General features: G+C 36.9%; 1 protein-coding gene across 7 annotated transcripts in view; it reads left to right on the top strand.

The window, feature by feature from the left end:
• Window positions 1-15,120, top strand: part of FAM172A (family with sequence similarity 172 member A) — a 407,295-nt gene that overhangs the window by 29,330 nt on the left and 362,845 nt on the right. For 6 of the 7 annotated variants that reach the window (XM_029942608.1, XM_029942612.1, XM_029942611.1 and 3 more), the window contains exon 2: window positions 5,696-5,819. The exons of the other annotated variant lie outside the window; for it this stretch is intronic. In XM_029942608.1, coding sequence (XP_029798468.1) covers window positions 5,714-5,819 — 106 coding nt within the window. In that variant the 5' untranslated portion in view covers window positions 5,696-5,713. The remainder of the gene's footprint in view (window positions 1-5,695; window positions 5,820-15,120) is intronic. 7 annotated transcript variants of the gene reach the window in all.

Here is a 15,120-nt window from a genome sequence, read left to right as displayed (position 1 = left end):
AAAACGCAGATATGTCAGCCCTTCCTTTCCTGCCAGTTGTAGTGATGACCTAACACAGTAATGAGTATGAAAGGACTTGTTAACTTTGTGACCAACATATGCTATTTAGGAGATACTTACAACAGTATCTTTGGATACATTTTTATCTAAATGAAGTTAGAACTCATATACTTGAACATTTCCCAGACACGTATTTAATCAGATTAGAAAAGAATATAAACGGGGCACCTGGATGGCTCATTTGGTTAAGTGTCTCATTCTTGGTTTCGGCTCAGGTCATGCTCTTACAGCTTTGTGAGTTTGAGCCCCATATCTATTAGCACAGAGCCTCCTTGCGATTTTCTCTTGCCCCTCTCTTCCTCCACTTGTGTTCTATCTCTTTCAAAATAAATAAAAAAAGAATATAAATAAGTTATATGAAAAAATTAATTTATATTTCTTGATGATTATCTTCAGTACAGTTTTGGAAACCCAGGTCAGCTCAACAGATATTTATTATGGGGTTTTATTATTTCTTTTTAGAATTCATCCAAACAGTGCACATCAGAAGTTTCTCATTGCTCTAAGTTGGACTAATTTGGGTATCCTTCTTATGTTTGAGTACAAATTAATTGGAACCAAATTCTGTTTGCTTTTATGTGGATTGCTGATATTTATAGAGAAATTCATTGTTTCCAAAATGTTTCGTATACATTTTTTGTTTTTTTTAAATGTTTATTTTTTGAGAGAGAGAGAGAGAGAGAGCGAGAGAGAGCGAGCATGCATGAAAGAGCAGGAGGGGCAGAGAGAAAGAGGATGCAGGATCCGAAGTCTGATGCTCAACTGACTCAGCCACCCAGGCACCCCTTCTATACATTCTTTGATATAATCTTTATAATCGCCCTGTAGAAGAAAGTGCTTTTGTTTTCTTAAGGAAGTTATGTCTTCTCATGGTAACCCACCTTGTAGGTGGTGGAAATGAGATTAAAATGCTGAATTTCTCATACCAAACCTCCTATATCACATTGACTGGGAAACTAAGAAATTATTTTAGAAAGGGTTAGATTGGATTCAGGTATTTCATCTCTGAGCTAAGCTTTGATCTAAGCATAGATGACATTCTCAGTAGAAGCTGCCATTTTCTATGCACCATGAACCCATATTACCCTGGTCTTTATCTTCTGTGTCTGCTCCAGCCTGATATGCTCATTTTTCAGCCTTTTCCCCAGTGTCCCTATGTCTGTGCACATATACCCTCCAAAACATCCTTTCTTCCTTTCTTTCGAGAGGGAGGGAGGAGAGTGAAAACGAGAATGAATATAAATATCGTAAGCAGGCTGCTGGCCCAGTGTGGAGCCCAACGTGGGACTCAGTCTTACAACCATGAGATCATGATGTGAGCCGAAATCAAGAGTCAGTCATTTAATGGACCGAACCACTCAGGTGCCCCGAAACACACATTTGTGTGTGTGTGTGTGTGTGTGTGTGTGTGTGTGTGTGTGTGCTGCAGCCTCAGAACTATAAACTGTCCAGGATTATTATGAAGTAAGCTTTGCTTATGAGCAATTTCTGAGTAACATAGATATTTTAACTGTAATTTCGGTAGATCTTTTGGTTTCTTTCAAATCTCTGGTATCAATTCAAAAAGTACTTGTGGTACTTACCACAAGTAGGGTATTATGAGCTGGATTTCCAGAGCCTGACTTAGTAAGTGTAGATTCTTTGGGACCAAATCAGCTCCAAAGGTCCTAGGGAATTAACCCAGTTTAACTTGTCGCGTGATTTGTTTTATACTTGCATCATTGCATTCAGAATGGGAGGTGGAAAGCCTTCTGTTGCAAAATCATCTATATCTAGTTCTTATTTAATACCTACCTAAAAACAAACATTTAAAAACATAGGCCTGTGTGTATTTTCCTTTACGTATTACAGGTGCTCATGCCATATTTTGAGCAAACAGGGCAACTAAGAAATATTCTACTCTTTCATGTTTTGAAATGCTGACTGGATAAAGATTACACATGACAAGTTATTTATAGCCTTATTTATACATAGTGGATTCTCTGTTGGAATCAGAGAAGGAAAGAAGATATGATAATTGCTTTGTGTAGTTCACAGAATGAAATTGCAAACTGAGATGTTTTGAATCTTGTTTATACTATAACCATTTCTAGGAAACCATATTTAAACAGCAGTGGTTATCATGAACTATACAACATGTCAACTGTGTCCCAATTCACATCAGTGAAAACCTTCTACCACTTTATTCCCTATAACCTAACCTCCATCAGATAATACTAAATAAACTATGTTGACTGCACATATTAATATATATCAAATGTATCAAACGGGTTGCTGGCCACATTTTCAGTAGTGTTTATCTGTGGTCATGCAGGTTATAACTCTGAATTTTTATTAGGAAAACTAAATTGAGAATTTATAATGTTCCTGATTTAGCTTCACCAGCTGTGCCACACTCATGGAAAATAACTTGAGAGGGTAAAAATCTAACAGTGAATGAGAAGAGCAGCAGACAAATTGCTTTCGCTTCATGCTTACCTGCTTTGCATCTGCTGCTAGAAGGTTTAGGATCACAGATCCTAATTAGTAGTTTTGTAACTTATATATGTCATTACTTAAGTAAATTGCAACATGTATTTTTTTGTTATCTCATATAATACAAGAATATGATTAATTGATATATAATCTTGAGAATCTTGAAAATTATTCTTTAAAATGTGAATCCTTTTCCCCCCTCCCTTGTTTGTAAAGTCAACAAATACTCAGTGAGTTCTAAACATGCTGGACATGTGCTAGGGACAGACACAATACCTGTCCTCAGTGGGATCAACATTTAAAGGGGGGAATATATTATTAAACATTGTAGAGTATTAAGAACTTTCCCCAAGGTTTTTTTTTTGAGATATAATTGACATATAACACTATGTAAGTCTAAGGTGTACAGTGTAAAGATTTATATATATATATATGTATATATATATATATATATATATGGCAGAATGATTCCACAATAAGCTTGGTTAACAAATCCATCACCTCATGTCGTTAACCTGCTTTGTGTGAGTGTGATGAGAGCTTTTAAGATCTACTCTCGTAGCAACTTTCAGGTTTGCAGTATAGGATTGTTAACTATAGTCACCATGCTGTACATTAAATCATCAGAACTTTAAAATGTGACTCTTGAAAATGACTCTAGCACAAAAAATATTTTATAATTTCACTTTCATTGACACAGTCATAATGAGATAATAGTATAAATTGTTCTTTAAAATTTTTTTAATGAGAGAAAGAGAGAGACGGATGCAATAGGGGAGGGGCAGAGAGCAAGGGAGACACAATCCAAAGCAGACTCCAGGCTTTGAACTGTCAGCACAGAGCCTGACATAGGGCTTGAACTCATTAACCATGAGATCAAGACCTGAGCCAAAGTTGGATGCTTAACTGACAGAGCCACCCAGAGACCCCAAATTCTTCTGTTTAGAAACCAAGCAATTTGAGGTCAATGAAAAATAACCAAACCACTTATATTGAGATAAAATATTGGATTGGCAGGATAGAGTGATTAAACACTGCAAGAAGTTCTTGTAGGTAGTTATGGAATTGTTAACAGAGAGCAGTGTATGGGATTTCTCATTATGAACATTTCTTTCTTTCTTTTTTTGATAGAGAGAGGGAGAGAGAGAGAGATGGAGAGTACCCAAGTGGGGGCGGGGTAGTGGGTGGGGGAGAGAGAGAGAGAGAGAGAGAGAGAGAGAGAGAGAGAGAGAGAGAGGGAGGGAGGGAGGGAATCACACACCAGCTATATGCCTAGCACGGAGCCCAACATGGGGTCGATCTCATGACCATTAGATCATTACCTGAGCCAACCTCAAAAGTCAGATGCTTAGCGAACTGAGCCACCCAGGTGCCCCATGAACATTTCTCTTTAATTTCTGCTATAGGATGGTGTATAATAGGGAGTTGCTGGTAAAACTTGTATCCAAACTTGTGGGCCTTGACAGATAAGACTAATTCCTGCATGTAAATAGATAAGCCTTACAAATACTGCTCTTTCATAAGTGTTATAATTATAATTCTAGGTCTTATGTATTTTATAAGTGGCTAATTGGCAGTTTGTTTTGGCAGCCAGAGAGGTAAACCCCCACCCAAGCCATGACCGTGTCTGTTTTAGTCACCACTGCACCCTGGTGTCTTCTACATTGCCCACCATACAGACTATGATATGTTTCTTGAAGGAATATAGACACATTTTATTCATGTAGATTGATAGAGTTTTCAGTTACCTATTCACGGAAGAAAAATAACTTCTTTCCTGCTAAGTAGAAATGTCTTTGTCGTCAAAAGTACTCTCGTATTCTAGTTTTTCCTATTAGGAAACCTCACTCCTTTGAGAAGCAGTATTACTGCTAGTAATAGTAATAGTCAGATGTATATACCTTCTATAATATTAATTCTCAGCCACCATTATTTGGGCTACATTTTATTAGTGAGGAAACTGAAGATTTTGGATATTAAAGGACTTGTCCCTGACCACAGAGCTACTATTAAGTGTTGAAGCCAGGATACATTTATAACAATTAAAAAAGATATAAGCCAGAGTATATTGAGCACTTAATTATGCAGATCTTTTATTTTACATTTAACTTTTTACAGTATAACTGTATGAGTGAAACAGGATTATCATTGCCATTTTTCCTATTTGGAAATAAGGCACAGAGAAGTTAAATAATTTGTCAAGGGTTTGTTGTAGTTGATGGTAAAACCAGAACGTCTTTCCTCTTGTACTACCCGGCTTTGCCCTCCAGTTAGAATTGAGATGAGGGCAATATGATTTATGGCTGTGTGAGACATTCATAGTTTTAAAGTATTATTTTCATTGTTAGTTTTTTAAAATTTTCTACTATATTTAGTTGATTAGGAAAATGCCTCAATTTTTAGTATTTTTGTTTGTTTGCTTTTGTTTGTATGTTTGTTTTTACTCTTCATGGGCATACTGGAAAAAAACTTCTTGTTATAGTGTGTAGATGCCTTCCCTTTGGCCAAAATGGAGCACTAGATCTTAATAAATCATAATTTTATATTATGATTGTTTACTGGAGTGACATTTATATTGCTCACAGATACTGAATTTGACAGTTTCACTTTTAAAAATGGCGAATTCTTCCCTTAAAATTATATTTTGATTTACACAAGAGGTAACTTATAGCTACTTTATATAGTTGTGTATTTTTCTCCTTCTGCTGTCTGTTCCAGGAGGAAGACATTCTGACTTTGTAATTGGCACATTCTTATAGTTTATTTTGAAAGAAATTTAAGGCTTTTGAAACTACCTGGAGATATTAAAAAAAAACATTAGATGATAGAGAACTAAACCTACACAGTAAGTTTAGTTAAATTAAATTCAGCAACTCTAGGTATCTGTATGTATAAGCCATTGTGTTTGGTAACATGAGAGATGAAAAGATGACAAAAAGTTGAGACCTTTATCCTGGGGCTTGTAATCTGTTAGCCGACCTAGACAAATACATATATAACAGTCATGCAAGGCAGGCTATGATAAGTACTGTGGTAAAGGCATCAACAAAGTGCAGTGGGAATCAGAATAGAAACTAATCCCAACTGGGAGGATCCACGAAGTTCTCAAGGAGTAGGTAGGATTGAGTAGAGCTTAATTTATTGCTTTCATTCATTCTAGACTGTCTTCTGAAGATTGATGTCTATTACCTTGAGCTCTTTAATTTTGTTGCCAATTTGGATAAGCATGGCACAAATCCAGCAGGGAGATCCAGATGAAAAAGAAAAGACTACAGCACTGAAAGGTACATGCTTAATTTGCTTTTTTAGGGTGTTTTCATTGTGCCTAGTGAAGTTATAGGAATAGGTAGGTGATCATCTTTTCCTTTCAGTTCTAAAATAAGAGTATTAGTGTTTAATCCATTTGTAACTCTTTGTATCCCTCACAACTGTCTCAATATTTGAGATGTAGTATGTACTCAGTAAATAAATCATAGAATCATGTACTTTTACACCTGTAAGAAATCTTGTGTTTTCTTATCCAAAGAATTTTTTATCCATTTCTTATCCAAAATTTTTTTAAATTAATTTTTTTTAATTTTAGAGGGAGAGAGCATTCATAAGCGGGGGAAAGGGGCAGAAGGAGAGAAAGAAACTCTTAAGCAGTCTCCACACTCAGCATGGGACCTGATGCTGGGCTCAATCCCACCATCCTGAGGAATCATGACCTGAGCTGAAATCAAGAATCAGATGCTCAGTCTACTTAGCCATCCAGGTGCCCCAAATTAGGAATAGTTTTTGAGAGGCTCTCCATGTGAACAACACCTCAGAAAGAATCTGACCAAGGCATTCTTTGGGAAATTTGAGTTCTAGACTTTTTAAGTCTGCAATCTAAAAGAATTTTACTCCTAAAATAAATGTGCATTTTTGAGCTGAAAGGTTTCTTCATTATTATATATTTCAATCTAACTGTCTAGTGACTTACCCCAGATCAGCTTACCTAAGTAACTTGTGCGTGGTCTCATAGTTACTTTCTTTGGTGGTGGAAGAAAATCTTATGGATTTTCTAAATGTTGAGATGCCATCTATACTAGATAGTGAATCTCTTGTTCATTGTAGAGTCCTTGTGGTCTTCAAGATGCTTTGTAGGTGATGGCCCAACTGAATATGTACCAGACCATCTTGACTGCAGCCATTTCTCTGATTCCCTAACTGCTGTCCTTCCCTGCTTTATGAGACCAGATGATAAAGATAGCTCAAGATTCTCTCCTACAACTTTATTTTATCTCTTTTCTTGAAAGCCTAAAGCATGTAAGTGTGTAACAAGCAGTTTCTTTGCTCGCAGTTTGCTTCATCTTGTCCTTGCTTTTATAGCTAATGTTCTCAAGGCAATGGTGTAGCTAGCCTTTACCTTCAAGAAAATAGCTAAGAGCATTACTTTCTTCTCACAAATGTGAGAGATGATCATGTAATGGATTAGAGTGGTAGCAGAAAGGGTGGTAACACATTCTGGTTATGTTTTGAAGGAAGAGATGGCATGATTTGCTGTTGGATCAACATGGGATATTAAAGGAGAAACCAAGATAAATTCGAAGGTCCTGGGCCTAAAAAGTTCTTAGATGTATTAGATTAAGAAAACTGGGAGAAGCATGTTGTGGTGATGGTCGTGGAAAGCAAGAATTAGGTTTTAGATATATTAAATGTTAAATTGGGGGACTGCTTAAACAGGAAGGTAGAGAAGTTGAGTATGGAGTTTGGGAGAGCATTTGGGTTAGAGGTAAAAGTTTTAGGAATCATTAGCATAGAGGTAATATTTAAAGAACCATTGGTCCTGATTGAGATCACTGGAGATGTCAGTGTAGACAGGTAAGAGATTTGTAGATTGAGCGCTAGGGCATCTCATCTCTAGGGTCAGGATGATGACAAGGAAATAGCAAAAGAAGCTGAAAATGAATTGAGCACCAGGAGCAAGAGAGAGATCCGGAATGCCAAATGAAGAAAATGGGAGTAATGAATTTAGTCATGATAATAATTCATATTATACTAGGACTGAGAAATTACTTTTGGATTTGACAGTTTGGAGGTCATTGGTGACCATCACAAAGAGCTACTTCCATGAACTGATGGAAGTGAAAGTTGTATTGGAGAGCTTCCATAGAGAATGGGAAGACAGGAATTGGAGACAACCTGTAGAAGGTTTTACTGCATGCTTGTATGCTGCTGGGAATGACTAGGACTCTCAGACTGATGGTTAACTTGGGAGAGGACAAGGAATGTGTGTAAGTTTCCTTCTAAATGGACTTGCTGGCTTTCCAACCAGGTGGATTTTGTGCATCTTCAGCTTTACTCCATAATGTGAAAATTTGAATCTCCCAAGTTGTGGTACCAATTTACGCTTCCTCAAGCAGTATATAAGAGTTTACATAGATTTTTCTGGACTCTAAAGGTAGCACAATTATGTAAAAAGAGTATGGATCGGGTCTAAAGATGAAACTGTCTGGATTCAAGCTCAGGTTTTTCTACTTACCATGAACTAGCTGTGCTGCTTAGCTTTTCTGAATCTTTTACTTCATCAGTACTATAGGAGTAAGAATGTTTAGCACATGAACTTGTAACACTTAGTGAAGGGTTAAATTGGAAATATTAGAAAACAAAATGGCAGTGCATAGCAAAGTATATTTTGAACAGATTGTCAAACTGAATAAGACTTCATCTTTCTAACAGTCTACTTACCAGTTTTATGTTTTATGGACTGTGTTTTTGGTGTCATATTCTTATTCTTTACCTAACCCTAGTTCATGAAGATTTTCTCCTGTGTTTTCTAAAAACTTTTATAGTTTTAGACTTTACACTTAAGTTAATGATACATTTGGAGCTGATTTTCATATAAGGTATGAAACCTAAGGCATGTGATTTTTGTTTATCTTGCCTATTAATCTCTATTTGTGACAGCACATTTGTGAAAAAGACTGTCTTTCTACCATGGAATTAGTTTGTCCATCTTTTTAAAAAATGGGTATATTTGGGTGGCCTAATTTAGGTTCTCTGTTTTGTTCCACAGACCTGTGTCTATCTCTTTAGTAACACTCTGTTGATTATTGTCTTGTATAGTACACCTGAAATCAAGCAGAGTGATTTTTCCTATTTCATTCTTTTGCATAATTTTTAGCTTTTAGCTATTCTAGGTTGTTTTCTTTTCCATATACATTTTAGAGTAAATTTATCCATATCTGCAAAAGAATTACTGAAATTTTGATTAATATTCTCTTTAAGCATATAGATGAATATGGGGAAAATTGACATCTTTACTGAGTGTTTCAATCCATGACATGGTATATCTCTGATTTATTTAGATCTTTGCTTTCCTTTATCAGCATTTTATATTTTTCAGCTTATATGTCTTAATTACTAGATTTATACCTAAGTATTCATTCTTTAGGGTAATTATAAACAGTGTTGTATTCTTAATTTCAGTTGCCACATGTTTACTGATATTTTATGGAAATGTGATCAAGTTTTGTATGTTAATATTATGTCTTAATGGCTTTCCCAAAGTCACTTAATAGTTCTAGGAGTTTAGGATGTAGATTCCTTTGGATTTTCTATGTTAGACCATCCTATTGTTTATACATTTGACAATTTCATTCCTCCCTTTCCAATCAATATGCCTTTTACTTCCTTTCTTGCTTTTTTTTTATACTTTGTAGGATCCTTAATACTATGTTGAATAAGAATAGTGAGAAAATGGACATTCTTTTCTAGTTCACCAGGGGAAATAGTGACACTCCCATTTTTACCCCTTTATTTTTAGACCTGTGAATTGCGGCTTTGAAACTGATTCTGAGTATACATAGCCTTCTGGAGAATCTTGCCTCAGCCCTCCAAAGTTCTGTCACCTAGCTCACACTAAATGAATCTTCAGAAGGCCATTTTGCCATTCTCTTAGACTAGCTGTTTGAGGATGGTGGGGAAAATGGTAAGACAAATGAATTTCATGAACATGGAACCATTGCTGCACTTCTTTTTCTGTGAAGTGAGCTCCTTGATCAGAAGCAATACTATGTGGAATACCATACTGGTGTATAAGGCATTCTATAACTCCTTCAATAGTAGTTATGGCAGAAGCACTGCATGTGGGGAAGACAAAATCTGTATTCAGAGAAATGTCTATTCCAGTAAGAACAAAAAATGATGCTGCTTTCATGATGGAAGTAATCTGATATAATCCACTACCACCAGGAAGCTTACTGATTACTCTTGGGAATGGTCTCATATTAGAGGCTCAGTGTTGTTTTTTGATGCTGGCAGTGTGGACAATCAGTAATGGCTATCGCCTTGGCTTTGGTGAATGTAAGTTCATATTGATGAGCCCATGCTTCCTCCATTCCTGCCACCTGGCGCCTTTGTTCATGGGCAATGACAGAGGTGGCTGTGGAAAGAGGCTGACAAGTGTCCACAGAAAGATTCATCTTATTCACTTGATAGTTAAAATCTTCCCTCTTTTGAGGTAATGTTTTAGGGAGCATTAACTTGGGACACAGGTATCTTTTGCATCTTTTCCCCATCCAGAGAGGACTATTCACGTATCTCATTGCCATATTTCCTCATCACCAGTTTTCTGTTTATATTCCTTCCATTTCTCTGACCATCCAGCCAAACCAGTGGCCACAACCTGAATCATTATATAATCACATGTGTGGCCATATCTCTTTCCAAGCAAACAGAACAGGCAAGTGCACTGCTCTCAGTTCTCCCCGCTGGGAAAACTTCCTTTCACCCCTCTTCTTCAGTGGTGTCTCAGGAGGAGTCTCTGGTTGGTTTTAGTTGGTGCCTGAATATCATGCAAAACTATCTGTAAACCAAGCCTGAGTTTTGCCTTCTATCAACTGGTAGTAGGGATTCCCCAGGAGGCCTTAAGTGCATCCCAATAGATAGCAGGTCATGGTAGCTGGAGCAGGGACTTTCTGCATTTGTGCTACTTCATGTAACTTTTGCCTCCAGCGTCTGCTCAGTCCTGATCACAGGTACACCATTTCCGTTTGATGATGGAGTGCTGTTGTACACACCCAACTTTAGGACTTGGTGGGTCAGATAATACCCAGTTTACAATAGGCAGCAAAAATCACATGATAACTTGGTATCCTGTGGTTAAGCATTCAGTCCTTACTAAGGCAGGCCAACGAGAGTAGTTATCTGCAGTAGATGGCAGGACTTTACTCCAAAATCCTAGGATCCTGCACTGTGATTCGCCAGGGGCTTACTGAAGATTCCACACAGCAATCCAGGTTTCCTAGTTTAGTGACTTAGTTCTCACTGTGAGGTCTGGCATAAGATAAGAGGCATTACAGAGCTCTTTAAGAATGCTAGGGTTCTCACAAATTTATTTCTTAGTGTACTAGGGAAAGCTATGTCTTCTGGACTCTCCCATTGTGGGTGGTACATCTTCAGTGACAAATCCATTCTAACATTCCTGTCTTCGAAAACCTTTGAATCCTCTGCATTAAACCAAAGCAGGTCTGGCATTTAATCAGTCATACAAACTTAGTGCCCTTCCTAATTCCCCAAGCTTCAACGTTAAATACAGAATATCTGCTTAGTGAGCTTATAATAATAAATATGATCTGGTTGTTTCTTCCACCATTATCTCATACCTTTAATATTTATTCCCACACATGTTCTCTGACTCTGTCTGTATAAATTAGAAAATCCAAGTAGTTCTTTTGGAGTGTTGGGTATTGTGCTGCCCTTCATGAGTCACACTATATACCTCACCTTTAGGGGCCTGCTATGATTTGAGTGTAGTTGAAAGTCTAGTTGCAAAGAGGGCTTTGGGCAGTGGGTCCTGAAGAGAATCAGGTTTGTCTTTCAGGGCAGCAGCCTGGGGCGGGGGTAGGGGGCCACATTACTATCTCCTTAGGTTAGTTCTCTCAGAGTAAGGTAGAGAGACCACTACTACTGAGAATGGGAAGGCTTCTTCCATTGGCAAAGGATGATCACAATTTAGAGGCTTCTTGTCTCCAGCTTCATCAAGGTTTTTTTTCCCACATGTCATCGTTCCAACTTAGGGGATCCCATTCTTTCCTAGCCCCTAGCCTCCCTTTAACAACGGACACATGTGAGGCTGGTAGTGCTGCTTGGATTGTATTTCCCCTAATTGCAGGATGAGAGCCCAGGATTGCATTGTAACAATCTCAGCCCTTTGGCTATAAGAGATAAGGGTCACCTTCAGGACATACTTAGAAAATGACAGGTTATTTATGCAGGTTATTACACTTGAGCTGGGAATTCAAATCCCTGAGTTTATCCTTTTTTTCCACCACTTTGTTCAGTGACTTTAGGAGCAACCAGCCAATCTCATTATGTTCGTTAGTTTTCCAAAACTGTTTGAAAATATATACATATTCACCCAAATTCAAATGTTAATATCATCTAGAAACACATTCACAGACACAGAGTAATGTTTAACCAAGTATCTGCATGGCAGGGCTCAGTCAAGTTGACACATAAAATTAACCGTCGCACTATTCCTCTGTCTTCGGACATTTGGGTTGTTTCTTGGCTATTGTGAATAATGCTTCCATGAACATGAGTGTACAAATATCTACGTCTCTGTTTTCAATGTTTCTGGATATCAAGTGGTATTTTTACCCAATTACTGCATATGCTTTAGTTGAAGTTTAGAATTCTAGTTGCTGAATCACTTTAATCACCAGAGGCATGTTTTAGAAAAAACACTTGTGTTACATCTGATGCATTTTTAAGTTATATGGATCAGTTGTACTATATTTTAAGGTGATTGAAGGGATTCTTAATGGAAATGATTTTTGCCTAAACCACTGCCTTTCGAATCCAGTCTTTTTATTTTAAAAAGCAGAAAACATAATTCCTGATGTTTTCTTTCTACATGTCTTCTCAATGCTATTGAAATAAAAAAATCTATATCTGATTTCCTAGTTAATGGAGGAGAAGTTTGAGGATTCCTTATTTATCTAGTACATTTTTTTATTCACAGGAACATTTTGAGCAAAATAAAAACATATTTCTGTATTTACAACTTCATTTTTTATAGTGTAATGAAGAGAGGGGACAAAATATTTTAGGGTTGCATGGCACATAGAGTAAGTATGGTGATTTTGTTTTTATTTTTATTTTTTAATGTTTATTTATTTTTGAGAGAGAGAGACACAGAATGTGAGCAGGGCAGGGTCAGAGAGAGAGAGAGATACCCAGAATCTGAAGCAGGCTCTAGGCTCTGAGCTGTCAGCACAGCGCCTGATGCAGGCCTTGAACCCATGAACTGTGAGATCATGATCTGAGCTGAAGTCGGCTGCTTAACCGACTGAGCCACCCAGGTGCCCCAGTATGGTGATTTTGAAAGAGCATTGAGTTAGGTATTGGAAAATACATTTATTCTATTAATCCCATTATACTGTTAGGGTACATTTTCTCTTCAGAAAGATGCTACTGTTTTATAGGGTTGTGATGATAAAGTGAGGTAAAGTGTTTTTGGTATTAATAATTTTTCTATTTACTCTGTTTTGCAAAGAACTACATGGTGTTCAGAACTTTATGAATGAATCAGAAATTTGTCAGCATCTATCCCCTTTTAAGCTCAATATACATATTTTGTGACATTTCCAAATACTTTATTATTTTTCAATGTTAAAGGTGGTATATTTTTATGAGTTAAGATTTACTTGATATAGCAGTTTGAATAGTACTGAAAAATGATTTCTTTCATAGCTTATCTCTGTATCCTACAGAGAGAGACTAGACACTGGAGACTTCTTTTTTCTTTGGCATATTTTCATGTTACATACAGTTGGATTTGTTATATCTCTGTTAAGAGACAGAAATAAAGTGTTACTTCTAAGATAATACTTTTGTAGGAAAAGGGAATGGTTTGCTTTATTACATATTCTAAGAGCTGTTTTCCTTTCAGTACATGAGTTAGAATGAAAAGTCTCAATACCGAAACTTTTTTAAAAAACGTCTTTTCAGAACTGAATAAATTTAAAGTTTACCTTTGTTTTTCTGAGCTTTGATATGACTCTGTGATGACAAATAGTGAGAATTTTACCTCATCCCAAATTAAGAGCCTAAAAGATACCACTAAATACTTGTTGACAGACTGACTCTAAAGTTGGGGCAGTAGAAAGATGAGCCTAGAGCAACATCTTATTTTTTTCTTTTCTTTTTTTTCGGGAATAGAATTTAGTGATTTATCACTTACTTATAACACTCAGTATTCATCCAACACGTGTTCTCCTTAATGTCCTTTGCCCATTTAGCTCATCCCCCTACCCAACACCCATCTAGCCCCCCACAGTTTGTTCTCTGTATTAAAGAGTTTCTTCTCTGTATTACAGAGTTTCTTATGGTTTGTCTCACTCTCTATGTTTATATTATTTTTGCTTCTGTCCCCTTATATTCAACTATTTTGTATCTTAAATTCCTCATATGAGTAAAATTATATGTCTTTCTCTGACTTAATTTCGCTTAGCATAATACACTCTAGTGCCATCCATATTGTTGCAAATGGCAAGATTTCATTCTTTTTGATTGCCAAATAATACTCTGTTTAATATATGTACCACATCTTCTTTATCCATTCATCCATCGATGGACATTTGGGCTCTTTTCATACTTTGGCTATTGTCAATAGTGCTGCTAGAAACATTGCTGGATCATAGGGTAGTTCTATTTTTTGAGGTACCTCCATATTGTTTTCCAGAGTAATTTTACCAGTTTCCATTCCCACCAGCAGTTCAAAAGGGTTCCTCTTTTTCTGCATCCCCACCAACATCTGCTGTTGCCTGAGTTGTTCAGTTTGGCCATTCTGACAGATGTGAAGTGGTATCTCATTGTGTTTTTGATTTGTATTTCCCTGATGATGAATGATGTTAAGCATTTTTTCATGTGTCTGTTGGCCACCTGGATGTCTTCTTGGGAAAAGTGTCTTTTCATGTCTTTTGTCCATTTCTTCACTTCATTATTTGGTTTTGGGGGGTTGAGTGTGACACATCCATTATAGATTTTTGGATACTAACCCTTTATCAGATGTGTCATTTGCAAATATCTTCCTCCATTCTGCCAGTTGCCTTTTAGTTTTGCTGACTGTTTCCTTTGCTGTCCAGAAACTTTTTATCTTGATGAGGTACCAATAGTTCATTTTTGCTTTTGTTTTCTTTGCCTCCAGAGACATGTCAACTAAGAAGTTGCTGCGGCCAAGGTCAAAGAGGTTGTTACCTGTTTCCTTCTCTAGGATTTGGATAGCTTCCTGTCTTACATTTAGGTCTTTCATCCATTTTGAGTTTGTTCTTGTAAAAAGTGTAAGAAAGTGGCCCAAGTTCATTCTGCAGGTTGTCCACTGTATTTCTTTTGATATTCTTTCCTGCTTTGTCAAAGATTAGTTGGCCATATGTTTGTGGGTCTATTTTGAGGTTCTCTATTCTGTTTCATTAATTTTTGTGTCTCTTTTTGTGCTGGCACCATACTGCCTTGATGATTACAGCTTTGTAATATAGCTTGAAGTTCAGAATTGTGATGCCTCCAGCCTTGGTTTTCTTTTTGAGGATGGCTTTGGCTATTTGGGGTCTTTTCTGG

This window comes from Suricata suricatta, chromosome 6, assembly GCF_006229205.1.
Source record: "Suricata suricatta isolate VVHF042 chromosome 6, meerkat_22Aug2017_6uvM2_HiC, whole genome shotgun sequence".
NCBI lineage: Eukaryota > Metazoa > Chordata > Mammalia > Carnivora > Herpestidae > Suricata > Suricata suricatta.
This window is presented reverse-complemented; position numbering and strand designations above follow the sequence as displayed.